General features: G+C 51.6%; 1 protein-coding gene across 1 annotated transcript in view; it reads right to left on the bottom strand.

Annotated features, from left to right (window-relative positions):
- The window catches only part of TTC4 (tetratricopeptide repeat domain 4), a 75,771-nt gene that overhangs the window by 16,866 nt on the left and 40,817 nt on the right, over positions 1–18,088 (bottom strand). Inside the window, exons 8-10 of the mRNA XM_075320111.1 lie at positions 10,517–10,731; positions 10,352–10,436; positions 1,602–1,684 (exon numbers count right to left, since the gene is read on the bottom strand). Of these exons, the coding sequence (XP_075176226.1) occupies positions 1,602–1,684; positions 10,352–10,436; positions 10,517–10,731 (383 nt within the window). The remainder of the gene's footprint in view (positions 1–1,601; positions 1,685–10,351; positions 10,437–10,516; positions 10,732–18,088) is intronic.

Here is an 18,088-nt window from a genome sequence, read left to right as displayed (position 1 = left end):
CGGACATACACACATACCCTCAGCTTTATATATTAGATTTATATCTTCGAGGTCTATAAAGAGAATAGAGCCATTTGTGGAGAGATTACTTATTTTGATCACTGTCATCATCTGTACTCTTAAAGGTAACCTGCCATCAGAAATTTGGCTTTCAACCTAAATGATTCCCCCTCTGCAGCTTGTGGGCTGCATTCTAGTAAGGTTTCTATACTTTTTGTGCCCCCTTTTAAACCAAAATAAATACTTTATAAAACTGTACCTTTCGGTTTGAAAATCTTGTAAATTCTCCATGGGGGCGGGCCGTGTGTCGTCCGTTGCTGTATCTTACGCCGTCCCCCATGCTCCAAATCATCCCTCAGAACGCCGCCCACTGCGCCCGAGGTCCTGTGCACGCCGGGACACCTAGTGACGTGGTCACAGGCACGAGAGTATGGGCGGCGCTGTGATTGCATCGCAAGTGCCCGCCCATACTCTCGTGGGCGCGCTCTCCCCTCTGTATGTCGCTCAGATCCTCCGCTTCTCCTGTAGTGGCCTGCTCCGCTCCTCCCATCTATTTCCTGCTGCAGGGTACGATGGGAAGGAGGTGACGTCGGGCCGGCGCAGAACGTTGGAGGCAGTGGGGAAAGGGCGGGCACGAGAGTATGGGCGGGCACTTGCGATGCAATCACAGCGCCGCCCATACTCTCGTGCTTGCGACCACGTCACCAGCTGTCCCGTGCACGGGACCTCGGGCGCAGTGGGCGGCGTTCTGAGGGATGATTTGGAGCATGGGGGACGGCGTAAGATACAGCAACGGACGCCACACGGCCCACCCCCATGGAGAATTTACAAGATTTTCAAACCGAAAGGTACAGTTTTATAAAGTATTTATTTTGGCTTAAAAGGGGGCACAAAAAGTATAGAAACCTTACTAGAATGCAGCCCACGAGCTGCAGAGGGGGAAACATTTAGGTTGAAAGCCAAATTTCTGATGACAGGTTCCCTTTAACGAAAAAGTTGTGATATCAATGTTGCTGAAGGTAGGAAAATAGACTGGGGAAAATAAGGGGTTTGGAAGCCACGAATCTGAAATTATTTTTACAGGCATGAAGGCAAATCTCAGAATAAAGTGATTTGCAATTGTTTCTAACTTTGCTGGGACATTGATCTATGGATCTAGTCTGATTGCCATATGTGGAGTCAAGAAGGATTTCTTCCTCTAATATGGAGCGTTTGCCTTTCTGTAGATCAGTGTTCCCCAACTCCAGTCCTCGAGAGCCTCCTTCACTGCGTGTTTTCAGGATCTCCATCATATTGCACAGGTGATTATGTGTTGGAAACATCCACTGTGCAATACTAAAGAAATCCAGAAAACACGCAGTGTTGGTGGCTCTCGAAGACTGGAGTTGGGGAACACTGCTCCATATCAACATGTTAGGGTATAGGTTGAACTCCACGGACTTATGTCTAGCTTTAATCTTAAAACCCATAAACCTTTCCATGCTGGACAAAATTCTAAAAAAATAAAATAAAAAAAAAAGTTTAGTTATTCTTTAACTTAGGAAAAACAATGCGCATCATCCAATCCTAAATAGGTTCTTGTTCAATGGCCAAATTCTCACCTGCTGTGCTGCAGGACCTGGAGTAATGTCCTGTTCGGATCCACCTGGTAAAAGGATTGAGACGTTTCATCCTCAAAGAAAACCTACAAGATGAGACGAGATTGTAGACATTTTCCCTGCAATAGTGAACTGTATTTTTTAGGCTAGAAGATGCACTTCCCTTTACCATAAGACTCAGGTTTAGACACCAGAAAGAAGGGAATTTTGTTTACTTACCGTAAATTCCTTTTCTTCTAGCTCCTATTGGGAGAGCCAGACAATTGGGTGTATAGCTTCTGCCTCCGGAGGCCACACAAAGTATTACACTTAAAAGTGTAAACCCCTCCCCTCTGCCTATACACCCTCCCGTGCATCACGGGCTCCTCAGTTTTGGTGCAAAAGCAGGAAGGAGGAAACTTATAAATTGGTCTAAGGTAAATTCAATCCGAAGGATGTTCGGAGAACTGAGAACCATGAACCAAAAGAACAATTCAACATGAACAACATGTGTACACAAAAGAACAACCAGCTCGAAGGGCACAGGGGCGGGTGCTGGGTCTCCCAATAGGAGCTAGAAGAAAAGGAATTTACGGTAAGTAAACAAAATTCCCTTCTTCTTTGTCGCTCCATTGGGAGACCCAGACAATTGGGACGTCCAAAAGAAGTCCCTGGGTGGGTAAAAGAATACCTCGATAAAAAGAGCCGACACGACTCCCTCTTACAGGTGGGCAACCACCGCCTGAAGGACTCGCCTACCTAGACTGGCGTCTGCCGAAGCATAGGTATGCACCTGATAGTGTTTCGTGAAAGTGTGCAGACTAGACCAGGTAGCAGCCTGACACACCTGCTGAGCCGTAGCCCGGTGCCGCAATGCCCAGGACGCACCCACGGCTCTGGTAGAATGGGCTTTCAGTCCCGAAGGAAGCGGAAGCCCCGAAGAACGGTAAGCTTCAAGAATCGGTTCCTTGATCCACCGAGCCAAGGTTGACTTGGAAGCCTGCGATCCCTTACGCCGGCCAGCGACAAGGACAAAGAGCGCATCTGAACGGCGCAGGGGCGCCGTGCGAGACACGTAGAACCGGAGTGCTCTCACTAGATCTAATGAGTGCAAATCCTTTTCACATTGGTGAATTGGATTAGGGCAAAATGAAGGTAAGGAGATATCCTGATTGAGATGAAAAGGAGATACCACCTTAGGGAGAAATTCCGGGACAGGACGCAGAACCACCTTATCCTGGTGAAAAACCAGGAAGGGGGCTTTGCATGACAGCGCTGCAAGGTCCGACACTCTTCGGAGTGATGTAACTGCCACTAGAAATGCCACCTTTTGCGAAAGACGTGATAAAGAGACATCCCGCAGCGGCTCGAAAGGTGGTTTCTGAAGAGCCGTTAGCACCCTGTTAAGGTCCCAGGGTTCCAGCGGGCGCTTGTAAGGTGGGACTATGTGGCAAACTCCCTGCAGGAACGTGCGGACCTGCGGAAGCCTGGCCAGACGCTTTTGAAAAAATACTGAGAGCGCCGATACTTGTCCCTTGAGAGAGCCGAGTGACAAACCCTTGTCCATTCCGGATTGAAGGAATGAAAGAAAAATGGGTAAGGCAAAAGGCCAGGGAGCAAAACCATTATCAGAGCACCAGGACAAGAAGATCCGCCAAGACCTGTAATAGATCTTGGCGGACGTTGGTTTCCTGGCCTGTCTCATAGTGGCAATGACATCCTGAGATAACCCTGAAGACGCTAGGAGCCAGGACTCAATGGCCACACAGTCAGGTTGAGGGCCGCAGAATTCAGATGGAAAAACGGCCCTTGTGACAGCAAGTCTGGGCGGTCTGGAAGCGCCCACGGCTGACCCACCGTGAGGTGCCACAGATCCGGGTACCACGACCGCCTCGGCCAATCTGGAGCGACGAGAATGGCACGACGACAGTCGGACCTGATCTTGCGTAACACTCTGGGCAGCATCGCCAGGGGAGGAAATACATAAGGCAGTCGAAACTGCGACCAATCCTGAACTAATGCGTCCGCCGCCAGAGCTCTGTGATCTTGAGACCGTGCCATGAATGCCGGGACTTTGTTGTTGTGCAGTGATGCCATGAGATCGACGTCCGGCGTTCCCCAGCGGCGACAGATCTCTCGAAACACGTCTGGGTGAAGAGACCATTCCCCCGCGTCCATGCCCTGACGACTGAGAAAATCTGCTTCCCAGTTTTCTACGCCCGGGATGTGAACTGCGGAGATCGCGGAGGCTGTGGCTTCCACCCACTGCAGAATCCGCCGGACTTCCTGGAAGGCATGACGACTGCGCGTGCCGCCCTGGTGGTTGATGTATGCGACGGCAGTGGCGTTGTCCGACTGTATACAGATCTGTCTGCCTTCTAGCCACCGCTGGAAGGCCAATAGGGCTAGATACACTGCCCTTATCTCCAAAACATTGATCTGAAGGGAAGACTCTACCGGAGTCCAGGTTCCCTGAGCCCTGTGGTGGAGGAAAACCGCTCCCCACCCTGACAGGCTCGCGTCCGTGGTGACCACGGCCCAGGTTGGGGGCAGGAAGGATTTTCCCTGCGATAGAGAATTGGGAAGAAGCCACCACTGAAGAGACGTCTTGGTTGCAAGGGAAAGAGAGACGTTCCTGTCGAGGGAAGTCGACCTCCTGTCCCATTTGCGGAGAATGTCCCATTGGAGTGGGCGCAGATGGAATTGCGCGAAGGGCACTGCCTCCATCGCTGCCACCATCTTCCCCAGGAAGTGCATGAGGCGCCTCAAGGGGTGTGACTGACCCCGAAGAAGAGATTGCACCCCTGCCTGCAGAGACAGCTGTTTGTCCAGCGGTAGCTTGACTACCGCTGATTGTGTATGAAACTCCATCCCGAGGTAAGTCAGTGACTGGGTCGGTGTCAACTTGGATTTTGGGAAGTTGATGATCCACCCGAACCGCTGGAGAGTCTCCAGAGCGACGGTAAGGCTGTGTTGACACGCCACCCGAGAAGGTGCCCTGACTAGGAGATCGTCTAAGTAGGGAATCACCGAGTGGCCTTGAGAGTGTAGGACCGCCACGACGGATGCCATGACTTTGGTGAAAACCCGTGGGGCTGTCGCCAGGCCGAAAGGCAATGCCACGAACTGAAGGTGTTCGTCCCCGATGGCGAAACGCAAGAAGCGTTGATGTTCGGGTGAGATCGGCACGTGGAGATAAGCATCCTTGATGTCGATCGATGCTAGGAAGTCTCCTTGTGACATCGATGCGATGACCGAGCGGAGAGATTCCATCCGAAACCTTCTGGTGCTCACATGTCTGTTGAGTAGTTTGAGGTCCAGAACGGGACGGAATGATCCGTCCTTCTTTGGCACCACGAACAAGTTGGAGTAAAAGCCGCGACCAAGTTCCTGAGGGGGAACGGGAATCACAACTCCTTCTGCCTTCAGAGCGTCCACTGCCTGAAAAAGTGCGTCGGCCCGCGCGGGGGGCGGAGAGGTTCTGAATAAACGAGTCGGAGGACGAGAGCTGAACTCTATCCTGTAACCGTGAGACAGAATGTCTCGCACCCATCGGTCTTGAACATGTGGCCACCAGGCGTCGCGAAAGCGGGAGAGCCTGCCACCGACCGAGGATGCGGTTCGGGGATGCCGAGAGTCATGAGGAGGCCGCCTTGGAGGCAGTACCTCCTGCGGCTTTTTGGGGTCGTGACTTAGACCGCCACGCAAAGGGGTTCCTCTGGCCTTTCTCCGGCCTGTTGGACGAAGAGGATTGGGACTTGGCGGAGGGACGAAAGGACCGAAACCTCGATTGTATTTTCCGTTGCTGAGGTCTCTTCGGTTTGGACTGGGGTAAGGAGGAGTCCTTTCCCTTGGATTCCTTAATAATCTCATCCAATCGTTCGCCAAACAATCGTTCGCCAGCAAACGGCAAACCGGTTAAGAACCTCTTGGAAGCCGAGTCGGCCTTCCATTCTCGCAGCCACATGGCCCTGCGGACTGCCACTGAATTAGCGGATGCCACAGCTGTACGGCTAGCAGAGTCCAGGACTGCGTTCATGGCGTAGGAAGAAAATGCCGACGCCTGAGAAGTCAAAGACGTAACCTGCGGGGCAGAAGTACGTGTGACCGCATTAATCTCAGCCAGACAAGCTGAGATAGCTTGGAGTGCCCACATGGCTGCAAAAGCCGGGGCAAAAGATGCGCCCGTGGCTTCATAGATGGATTTCACCAGGAGCTCTATCTGCCTGTCAGTGGCATCTTTTAGCGATGAGCCATCTGCAACCGATACCACAGATCTAGCCGCCAATCTAGAGACTGGAGGATCCACCTTGGGACATTGAGCCCAACCCTTAACAACGTCAGAGGGGAAGGGGTAACGTGTGTCAGTAAGGCGCTTAGTAAAGCGCTTGTCCGGAACCGCTCTGGGCTTCTGGACAGCATCTCTGAAGTTAGAGTGATCGAAAAACGAACTCCGTGTACGTTTGGGGAACCGAAACTGGTGTTTCTCCTGCTGAGAAGCCGACTCCTCTACAGGTGGAGGCGGGGGAGATAGATCTAACACCTGGTTGATGGACGAGATAAGATCATTTACTAAGGCGTCCCCTTCAGGTGTATTAAGGTTGAGGGCGACGTCAGGGTCAGAGCCCTGAGCTGCGCCGTCCGCCTCGTCCTCCAGAGAGTCATCAAGGTGGGACCCCGAGCAGCGTAAAGAAGTCGGGGAAGATTTCCAGCGAGCCCGCTTAGCCGGTCTGGGACTGTGGTCCGTGCAGGAGTCCTCCACGTGAGGTCTAGGGTCCCCCCCGGGAGCGCGCTGCGACGCGGACCGAGAGGTACCTGGAGGCGACGAACCAACAGGGCCCGGGGCCTGTGTAAGGACCGGTCTGGACTGCAAGGCTTCTAGCAGCTTGGCAGACCATTTGTCCATAGACTGAGCCATGGATTGTGAAAGTGACTCAGAGAGTTTCTCAGCAAAAACTGCAAACTCTGTCCCTGCCGCCTGGACAGGTGGAGCAGGTGGGTCTACCTGAGCCGAGGGGCCCACTAGTGACCGAGGCTCCGGCTGAGCAAGCGAAACAGGGGTCGAGCATTGCTCACAGTGAGGGTAGGTGGAACCCGCAGGTAACATAGCCGCACAAGAGGTACAGGACGCAAAAAAACCCTGTGCCTTAGCGCCCTTGCTCCTTGTGGACGACATGCTGTTGTCTCCTAGGAGAGTGATCACTGAGGGTATATGGGAAAGGGTATACAGCCCGGCCGAACAGAAATATATATATACAGAATACGTATCTATTCCGGCACCCTAGGGGGACCAGCACCGGGTGACCGGTGTGGCTTACCGACCGCTAAAAAGCGGAGTGTGTGTCCTCCAGATTCCCTGCCTTAGGTCTCCCAGAGCTGCAGAGCTCTTCCCTGATAATCCTCCACCGGCAGAATGGCAGAAAAATGGCTGCCGGAGCTCTCAGGGGAGGAGTGGAGCCGTGGGCGTCGCTAGGAAAGTGCGGGAATCTGGGGTCCCCACAGTGATCAGTGAGGGGGGAGGAAACATACAGGATGCTCCGGCCCTCACATCCGACGTCAGGTCGGCAGTCCCGCCCTTACCCCTGACAGACAGGCCCGGGGGCGGGAGTTTTGCTACTAGGCCGCGATGAAGCCGGGGACTAAATTTAAGACCGCGGCCGACAAGCAGGCGCGGTCGGCGCGGAAGTCCCCCGGTCTTCACAAATCAGCAGCTGCTGTAGCGTCCGGGAAGCAGGCGCTCCATGCACAGTCCCCATGGGAACACAGAGTACCTTATAGATGCAGGGCCCGGTCCCTGAGGATGAATAGACTCCTGTCCGGCAGATTCCCACAGGGGCTGCGGAGGGAGCCCGGTCCCAGTAAATGGATGACCGGTCAGGATCCCACTTCTCCCAGAGCCGCTAAGGGATGGTGAAGGAGACGGCATGAGGCTCCGGCCTTTGTACCCGCAATGGGTACCTCAACCTTAACAGCACCGCCGACGTAGTGGGGTGAGAAGGGAACATGCCGGGGGCCCCGTGGGGGCCCGCTTTTCTTCCAACCGATATAACTAAAATGAGAATGCATGAGTGGATGTGTGCCTCCTTCCACACAAAGCATAAAACTAAGGAGCCCGTGATGCACGGGAGGGTGTATAGGCAGAAGGGAGGGGTTACACTTTTAAAGTGTAATACTTTGTGTGGCCTCCGGAGGCAGAAGCTATACACCCAATTGTCTGGGTCTCCCAATGGAGCGACAAAGAAATAATAAAAACATTTTTTTCTAATGATTATAACTTCCCTGGTGGTGAAAAGAGGAGAGTTTATTATCCCTAATTTTAACATACTATAGTAGAATAGTAATGTAATGGATCTCAATGTTCTGTGCAGTGTGTATTATACACACACCTCTGCTAGATACACACACACACACACACACACACACACAACTCAGCGCTCTGCTACATGCACATATAGACACACACAACTCAGCGCTCTACTACATGCACATATAGACACACACATCGCTCTGCTACATGCACATATAGACACACAACTCAGCGCTCTGCTACATGCAAATATAGACACACAGCGCTCTGCTACAAGCACATCTAGACACACACAGCGCTCTGCTACAAGCACATATAGACACACACAGCGCTCTGCTACAAGCACATATAGACACACACAGCGCTCTGCTACAAGCACATATAGACACACACTGCGCTCTGCTACAAGCACATATAGACACACAGCGTTCTGCTACATACACACAGCGCGCTGCTACATGCACATTTATAGACATGCACAGCTCTACTGAATGCACTTCTACAGCCACACATAGCTCTGTAATATGCATATATACATATAAACACAGTTCTGCTAAATGTTCACATATATACATACATACATACATACATACATACATACATACATACATACACACACACACACACACACACTTTTCAGTTCATTCCAGGCATGTCAATTATCACATGACCTGAAAAGTCCTGGAGCTTGTCGGATGGAAGGTCCTTCAGCTGTTCATGACCTGCAGCCTCCATGCTGGTCCCGGTAGCTTTCTCTACTACCCTACACTGATGACATGGATCAGTGTGGGGCAGGAAGACACGAAGTTGTTCTCTCAATGATCAGGAAGGACGTGGTGTCAGCGTTCTCATCCATCACAGGAAGCTGCTACCAGGCTATAAGATGCATACACTTTTTTAGCAAGAGTTTTTCTTGTTAAAATGAGTTTCTTATAGTCTAAAAAATATAGCATGTATTAAGTAGATTTATCACTGGCTAAACATTTAGTTCCACAGAGATGGACCCAGCCCTCTGGTTTTGATAATGTAAAACGATATTATGCTTCTACAAAATTTCATTGCGGAGTGATCTATGAACAGTGATGAAAAAACAAACAAACAAAAATGTCACATGAGTGTTATTGAATTTACAGAATTTGCTTTTATGATACAAAAGGTCCAGCGATATTAGGCTGAAAATGGAGTCTTGTTGCTTGATCCACAGCTACAAACTATAATTTACCTAACAAGTGTTCAGCTCCCCTGCAAACGCACAATGGGGGAAATTTAAGGGGTTGTCCACTTTATTCTATTAAATGTGTTAAGGCATGATTTTGAGTTAGTTGCTGGCGATGGTGCAAGTCATTTTGCAAGACCCTGTTCAGCAACCACGTCACTAATATGTTGTGGTTGGACAAAAGCACTGCAAAATCCTCTCTTAGTCAGCCTGGCATGGCATCATAATTGAGGTGTAATGCACGTGACGTCGTAACAGGCTGAATACTCGTAAAAAAAGGTTGAGGATTCCGGCAAATAGGAGACGACTCTCAGGGCTCCTTTATGGCAGTCACAGATTACAGTCCTGGCTGCTAGATCAGGGTCCTGTGAATTGATTTGCACTCTCTCTAGGGCCTCTGTCACACGTTCGTGCCTCCGGTACGTGTTTGACAGTTTTCTCACGTACCGGAGACACGTACACACGTAGACCTAGGTATTCCTAATGGTTTGGACACACGTAAGTATTTTGGAACGGAACGTGTGTCCGTTCCGTACTTACGTGTGTCCGTGTGTTTCTCACGCTGACATGTCCGTTTTTCTCTGGCATCACGGGTGTCACACGGCCCGCACCCGTACCACACGGATGTAGTGTGGATGCGGTCCTGTGTGACACACGCCGGAGAAAACGCACGTGTCAGAGAAAAAAAATAACAAACCTTTACTCATCTTCTCCAGCCCTGCAGTCTCTGCCGCTGCTGTCACTTGCTGCCAACCGCCGCTCATTATGCTCATTTAATATTCACTTCACTGCGGCCGGAAGCAGCAGCGGGGAGTCGGTAGGACCGGAGACCGAAGATCAGTACCCTGGATAGCAGCAAGGACCACGTGAGTACGCAAATTACCGGTTCTCCGTGTGTTATCGCGGATAGCACACGTAGAACACACGTGGCCCGCATGTACCGGAGACACGTACTTACCAAACGCAACACGCAGGGAAAATTCGTGTCTCGCGGCACGTGCGTGATTTTCACGTATGTGTGGCAGAGGCCTAGTGCTCAGTAGTAGGTATAACAATTTCGCCAGTGACCTCTTCTTTCATGAGGCATCGCCTGCTTGTTAATACAGCCTTCATCACAGAACTTCTTCATGACCCCCGATGAAGGAGCTAGTCACCGAACCTGTCCTTCAGTCTTCTGCAATTGAAAATGACTGCACACAAAAACTAAAAAAAGTGACTACATATTAGAATGACTGTCTGTATAGTACTGACCTCTAGATTGTGAGCCAAATATTTTTTGTCTGTGTCCCACGGCGGCAAATCCTGCGAGAACATTTCATTCAGATGATCTATAAACCTAAAAATAATAATTAATGATAAACTGCAGAAATCCCAATATAACTATAGGGCCCAGTGAGCAAATAATTCCCAACCTACCTGGAGTCTTCCGGAAATGCAGAGATGAAGTCCGTCTGACCGTGCTCCGGATAAAGGAACAGCACCGGCCAGTGAAGGCGGCCAGTCTCATCTAAAAAGACTTGTGCCCCAGTCACATTCTCAGAACTGGAGATGCCATTATGCAACGTTCCCGATGTCTCCTCCTCTTCATCGTCTTCCTTGCGCTTTTCTTCTAGCAATTTTATTCCTCGTTCCTGCAGTAAAAGTTCAATAAACATAATAAATACATGTTCTGCTTAGTCATGGAGAAAAATACAGTGGGCAAAGTACTATCCTAATATAGTGACGGGCCAGATAAGCTCATCCTCCCGCTCGTCAAAGGTTTACTTATCTGGGACTATTTACAGGACAGTCCCACATTGTGTTACGGTGCTTGGAAATCAGACAATATTTCAAGGGAAAGTTGCTGATGTCAAAAGGGCGAGGGTGGTGTTACAAGGTGCACATTAAAGGGAACTGGAGCCATGTGATACTCCAGAGCCGGAACCGCTCTTCACTAACAATATGGCAGGTTTCAGACAGCCATACCGAAACTGGACCATTCACGTCTGCAAACTGCGGACACGACTAGCTCCATGCACTCATCCGCCCAGCAGACGAGGGCAAGGGTTGCTCTGCAAATTATATGCACTAGTTTGAGCCGTAAATCAGACCACAATAAGTGCATGCTGTCATTTTCTTTCCATTCAAACCAATGCTCAATGTGGAAAATTGGTCATGCACACTGGCTCCACACACGGTCAGCACATGTACGTATAATACGCAAGTCTGAACAAGCCCCGAGATAGATCAACTGAATGAAATATGAACAGGGACCGTCCTAAGTGGATGGGGTTGGTCATACTGCAGTCAAAGTAACTGACGACAATGCTAAATAGTAGTCACACGCCAAAGCAAGCTGGATATCAACATCTCACAACCCTGTTTGACCCCATCCAACACCAACATGTGCATGCAGAGTAAGCTGCCGCTGTCAATCACTAAAGGCTACTTTACACACTACGATATCGGTCCCAATATCGCTAGTGTGGGTACCCGCCCCCATCTGTTGCGCGACACGGGCATATCGCTGCCCGTGCCGCACAATATTGCCCAGAGCCGTCACACATACTTACCTGTCCGGCGACGTCGCTGTGACCGGCAAACCGCCTCCTTTCTAAGGGGGCGGTTCGTGCGGCGTCACAGCGACGTCACTGAAGCGTCACTGAACCGCCGCCCAATAGCAGCGGAGGGGCGGAGATGAGTGGGACGTAACATCCCGCCCACCTCCTTCCTTCCGCATAGCGGCCGGGAGGCAGGTAAGGAGAGCTTCCTCGTTCCTGCGGTGTCACAAGGAGCGATGTGTGCTGCCGCAGGAACGAGGAACAACTTCGTTACTGCTGCAGTAACGATTTTTAAGAATGGACCCCCATGTCGCCGATTAGCGATTTTGCACGTTTTTGCAACGATGCAAAATCGCTTATCGGTGTCAAACGCAACGGCATCGCTAATGCGGCCGGATGTGCGTCACAAATTCCGTGACCCCAACGACTCCGCATTAGCGATGTCGCAGCGTGTAAAGCCCCCTTAACAATAGAATTTAAATGACTCCATTGCCAGTGCCCATGTGTGTTTGCTCCTATTGCCCCCCAAGAAGGACGTAAGGAAAAAAATAAAAAATTAAAAGTTAGGCTATGTGCGCACGCTGTATTTTTTTCTGATCACAAAGATGCAGCGTTCTTGGCCCAAAAAAAAACAAAAAAAACCCAAAAATGCAAAAATACACACTCACAGGAGAAAAGCATAAAAAAAGAGAATTTTGTTTACTTACCGTAAATTCTTTTTCTTATAGTTCCGACATGGGAGACCCAAACCATGGGTCTATAGCTTCTGCCTCCGGAGGACACACAAAGTACTACACTAAAAGTGTAGCTCCTCCCTCCGAGCATATACACTCCCCGGATGACAAATCCAACCAGTTTAGTGCCAAAGCTGAAGGAGGACATCCACCCATAAGTAGAGATAGAGTAAAACCCGGAATAACCGGAACTTCTGTCTACAACAACAGCCGGTGAAAACACACGGAACAAGAAAGCTGCCAACAGGCAACAGGGAGGGTGCTGGGTCTCCCATGTCGGAACTATAAGAAAAAGAATTTACGGTAAGTAAACAAAATTCTCTTTTTCTTTATCGTTCCTTATGGGAGACCCAAACCATGGGACGTCTCAAAGCAGTCCATGGGTGGGAAATAAACAGAAACTGAGAAGTAGGCGAAACCTAACTTCACAAATGGGCGACAGCCGTCCGAAGGATGCGTCTGCCCAAGCTTGCATCTGCCGAAGCATGAGCATGCACTTGGTAGTGCTTCGAAAGGGTGTGCAGACTAGACCAAGTGGCAGCCTGACAGACCTGCTGAGCCGTAGCCCAAGAGGCACCGACAGCTCTGGTCGAGTGCGCCTTAATCCCTGGCGGGGGAGGCATCTGAGAACATAGGTAGGCATCGGATATGGCCGACCTAATAAAATGAGCTAGGGTCGGTTTAGAAGCCGAGAGACCCTTGCGCTGACCTGTGGTCAGCACAAAAAGAGAGGTGCACCGCCTAAAAAAAAAAACAGCGGTGCGTGACACATAGATCCGGAGCGTCCGCACCAAATCTAAAGCATGCAACGCTTTCTCAAAGCGATGCACAGGGGCCGAACAAAGGGAAGACAATGAAATGTCCTGGTTAAGGTGGAACGGAGACACCACCTTAGGGAGAAGGCCCGGAGTTGGATGGAGAACCACCTTGTCTTGGTGAAAAAAACCAAAAAGGGTGACTCCGAAGAGAGCACAGTCAAATAAGAGACTCTCCTGAGAGAAATTATGGCCACCAGAAAAACCACTTTCTGTGAAAGACTAAACAACGAAACCTCCCTAAGAGGCTCAAAGGGGGGTTTCTGTAAGGCCATGAGGACCAAGAAAGGTCTCAGGGATCCAGAGACCGCCGGTAAGGCGGAATGATGTGAGATGCGCCCTGCATGAAGGTGCTCACCTGGGCCAGTCGGGCGATACGCCGCTGACAGAGCCGAGACCTGTCCCTTGAGGGAATGAGGGACAGACCTAGCTGCAGGCCGGACTGTAGAAAGGACAGGATGGTCGGCAAGGAAAAAAACGGCCAAGGACCATGGCCGGAAGAACGACACCAGGACAGGAAAATTCTCCAAGTCCTGAGGTAAAACCTGGCCGAGGAAGACTTCCGAGCCTGAGTCATAGTGAGGATGACCTCGGAAGGAATGCCTGAAGCCGTAAGGATTCAGGGCTCAAGAGCCACGCCGTCAATCTGAGAGCCGCAGAATTGTTGTGGAAAACGGACCCTCTGAGAGAACGTCTGGCCGGTCCGGGAGATGCCACAGCACCTCTACGAACAGACGGAGCAGGTCTGGGAACCAAGCTCGCCTGGGCCTGGGGCGATGAGTACGACCCGACGGCCCTCCATTTTGATCTTGCGCAGGACTCTGGGCAAGAGAGCTAGAGGGGGAAACACGTAGGCCAGACGGAACTGGGACCAGTCTGGAACCAGCGCGTCCGCTGCCAAGGCCTGAGGATCGTGGGAGCGAGCCACGTAAACCGGGACCTTGTTGTTGTGCCGGGATGCCATTAGATCCACTCCCGGAGTGCCCTGCCTGCTAAATTGACCGGAACACTGCCGGATGCAGGGCTCACTCGCCGCTGTCCACGGTTTGACGGCTGAGATAATCTGCCTCCCAGTTCTCTGCGCCTGGGATGTGGACTGCGGATATGGTGGACTTGGAGTCCTCCGTCCACTGAAGGATATGTTGAACTTTCAACATTGCTAGGCGGCTGCGAGTCCTAGGACTACAGCCCTGATTTCCAGCACATTGATCGAGAGGGCTGATTCGGACGGAGTCCAAGTGCCCTGTGCTCGGTGGTGGAGAAACACTGCTCCCCAGCCGGATAGACTGGCATCCGTGGTGAGAATCACCCATGACGGGGCCAGAAAGGAGCGTCCCTGGTACAGAGAGAGGGGCCGAAGCCACCACTTAAAGAGAGCTCCTGGTCTGTGGCGACAGAGCCACCAGCCTGTGCAAGGAAGAAGTCCCTTGTCCCAACAGCGGAAAATGTCCAGCTGCAGGGGACGCAGATGGAACTGGCAAGGGGAACCGCTTCTATTGACGCCACCATCTGACCCAGCACCTGCATGAGGTGCCTGATGGAATGACGGCGGAGCCTCAGCAGAGAGCGAACTGCCAGATGAAGAGACTGCTGTTTGACTAAGGGCAGCTTCACAAGTTCCAGCCGAGTCTTGAATTGCATCCCTAGGTACGTAAGTTCCTGGGTCGGGGTCAGAGTGGACTTGCAAGCGTGGCGAGAGTGAGCGAGACACTCCGCTGACAGTCTGCACTGGATGAAGCCCTGACTAGAAGGGCGTCCAGGTAAGGAATCACTACCAACCCCTGGAGGAGCAGAACCGCAACTGGTGAATACACGAGGGGCCGTGGCTAACCCAAAGGGGAGAGCCACGAATTGGAAATGTTCCTCTCCGATTACAAAACGTAGCCAACGCTGGTGTGAAACTGCGAATGGCACATGCAGAGAGACATCTCTGATGTCGATGGATGCTAAGAAATCTCCTTGGGTCATTGACTGATCGCAGAGATTCCATGCAAAATTGCCGCACCTGAACATGCTTGTTGAGAAGCTTGAGATCCAGGTCGGAAAGCACCGTCCTTTTCGGGGACTAGGAAGAGATTTGAGTAGAAATCTCAGAACCGTTCCCAGTCGGGAACTGGTACAATTACTCCATTGGCCTGCAAGAATGCCACGGCCTGTGAGAAGGCGGCGGCCTTGGAGCAGGGGGGAGTTGTCAGAAAAAATCTGTTTGGCGGCTGAATAGAATTCTATTCTGTAGCCGTGGGAGATGGTAACCCACACCCACTGATCGAAGACGTGTTGAAACCACACGTCGCCCAAGAGGGAGAGCCTGCCACCGACCAAGGACGTTACTGGCGCGGCCAGATAATCAAGAGGAGGCTGCCTTGGTGGCAGCAGCTCCTGCCGACTTAGGACGCGGCTTCATGCGCCAGTTGGTTTACGGACCTTGGCTGAGTTAGTGGACGAGGCCGAGAGCTTAGAGGACGACCAGTTAGAGGAAACGAAAGGAACGAAACCTCGACTGGTTCCTGCCCTGGAAGGTTTCCTGGGTTGTGGCATGGAAGTACTCTTCCTGCCAAAAGCTTCCTTAATAATTTCATCCAGTTGTTCACCGAATAGACTGGTCCCAGCAAAAGGGAGTCCAGCAAGGAACTTCTTAAGAAGCATCTGCCTTCCACTCTCGAAGCCACAGGAACCTGCGGATAGCGAGGGAAGTAGCCGAGGCCACCGCAGTGCGGTGACAGTCTCCAGCTATAGGATGAAAAGACTGAAGCCTGGAAGTTAAGGCAACCAATTCGGGCATAAAGGCCCTGGTGAGGGAATGCATCTCCTCCCGAGAAGCAGAGATGGCTTTGAGAGCCCGCACTGCTGCAAAAGATGGGGAGAACGAGGCCCCTGCCGCCTCATATATAGATTTGGCCAGAAGGACAACCTGGCGGACAGTGAGATCCTCAGAGAGGTGCCGTCAGCCACTGATACAACTGTCCGGGCTGAAAGTCTAGACACCGGAGGGTCCACCTTTGGTGAATGAGCCCACTCCTTGACCACCACTGGTGGAAGGGGGAAACAGTCATCAGAACCACGCTCTGGGAAGCGTCTGTCAGGACAGGCTCTGGGCTTGGTCACAGTGACCTGAATGCTGGAGTGGATAAGGAACACACTCCTTGTTCTCTTAGGCAAGGTATACTGATGCTTTTCTGCCAAAGAGGGGTGCTCCCCTGATACAGGTGGATTGAGGTCCAGTACAAATATAATGGACGCAATCAAATCATTAGCATCTGCGTCACTTTCGGACAGATCAATGGGGTACATGGAGAGCGTCCGAGCCCCCAGTAAGGCATCCTCCTTGTCCTGCGAGTCAGCTCGTGAACCAGAGCCGCGGGGCGAGGAGGGAAAGGGGACCCTGCGTCTCCATTTTAGGAGGACGGGCTCCCAGATGAAGAATCCTCTGTGAGCTTTGCTGAGCGAGCCGTAGCAGCAGAAGCGCCCTGAGAAGGGGGCTGATGCATGCTCAGCAGTGTCCGGGACAGCTGTCTCCTGGAGAGAGGGATTCTACCCCGGAGCCGGAGCAGCCGGAGGGACCACTGGGGATAAGCCTCCAGGCTGAGGCACCACTATGTCAGAGCAGGCATCACAATGTGGTTATGTGCTCAGTACAGACAGTACGAGTCAACATGCGGTGCATAATAAAAATAAAAAAAAAACCCAGCCTTGCAGCCCTGCACTGATATGAGACATGCTGCAGAAGTGGGGGCTCTGTCCAGAAAGACCCCCAGCAGAGTATATAAACAGAGTATATAAGCAGCAGCACAACCAGAGGTTGTGGCTTGCCAGACCGTTTAACATAACATCTCTGCTCCAGATTCCCCAGAAGTGGGGGCTTTTCGGAAAAAAAACCCCAGCAGAGTATATAAACAGAGTGTATAAGCAGCTGCACAACCGGAGGTTGTGGCTTGCCAGACTGTTTAACATAGGGGCATCTCTGTGCCCTCCAGATCCCCCAGAACTGGGGGCTCTTTCCCAGGCCCCCATTTGTCACAATGTGTTTGCAGACATTGATCTCTGTGCCGTAGAACGCTGTGCAGCAAGGAGAGGGGGCGGAGCCTACTCTGAGAGCAGGACGGAGGGCAAATGAGGCATACAGGGGAGGGAATCTTTCCTCAGTGAGGAGTGTCCCTTCCCTGTGCTGAGCAGCCGGTGGGCGGAGCCACCCTGTCTCACTGCACTGACTGACATAGAATCGAAACTAGGCCTCAGGCGAAGCCGGGGCCTAGATTTAAACATGCGGCCAGCGTGCAGGCACCATCGGCGCGGTACTCCAGTGAAAACTGGAGAACCGGCCGGAAATGTTAAAACATACATATAACACATTCTCCCCCACAAATAAAGTACAAGGGACCCCTAGAAAGACCACTTTCTGTGGTAATAACGTCTCAGTACTTAGCTTGAGACGCAGGTGCCAGGTCCCTGGGGGGTCATCGCTCCGTCCGGCAGGATCCTGAACAGGGCTGCGGATGGAGACCGGTCTCCTGCAAAGCAGTGAGAACCGTGATGGCTCCCACTTCAAACCAGAGCCCCAAGGGATGGCGAAGGAGCGCGGCATGTGAAGGCTCCAGCCCTGAAATCAACCTTAACAGCACCGCCGACACAGTGGGGTGAGAAGGGACATGCCGGGAGTCCAGATTGGACCTGCTTTTCTTCCAAATCTTTGAAATCAAAAATCAGAGGATGCATGTGTGTGTGTGACCTCCTGAACACAAAGCATTGAACTGGTTGGATTTGTCATCCGGGGAGTGTATATGCTCGGAGGGAGGAGCTACACTTTTAGTGTAGTACTTTGTGTGTCCTCCGGAGGCAGAAGCTATACACCCATGGTTTGGGTCTCCCATAAGGAACGATAAAGAAAACACCCATGCATTA

The sequence above is a fragment of the Anomaloglossus baeobatrachus genome, chromosome 8, assembly GCF_048569485.1.
Source record: "Anomaloglossus baeobatrachus isolate aAnoBae1 chromosome 8, aAnoBae1.hap1, whole genome shotgun sequence".
NCBI classification, from domain to species: domain Eukaryota; kingdom Metazoa; phylum Chordata; class Amphibia; order Anura; family Aromobatidae; genus Anomaloglossus; species Anomaloglossus baeobatrachus.
The sequence above is the reverse complement of the archived record's forward strand: the minus strand, read 5'-3'. Positions and strand labels throughout refer to the sequence as shown.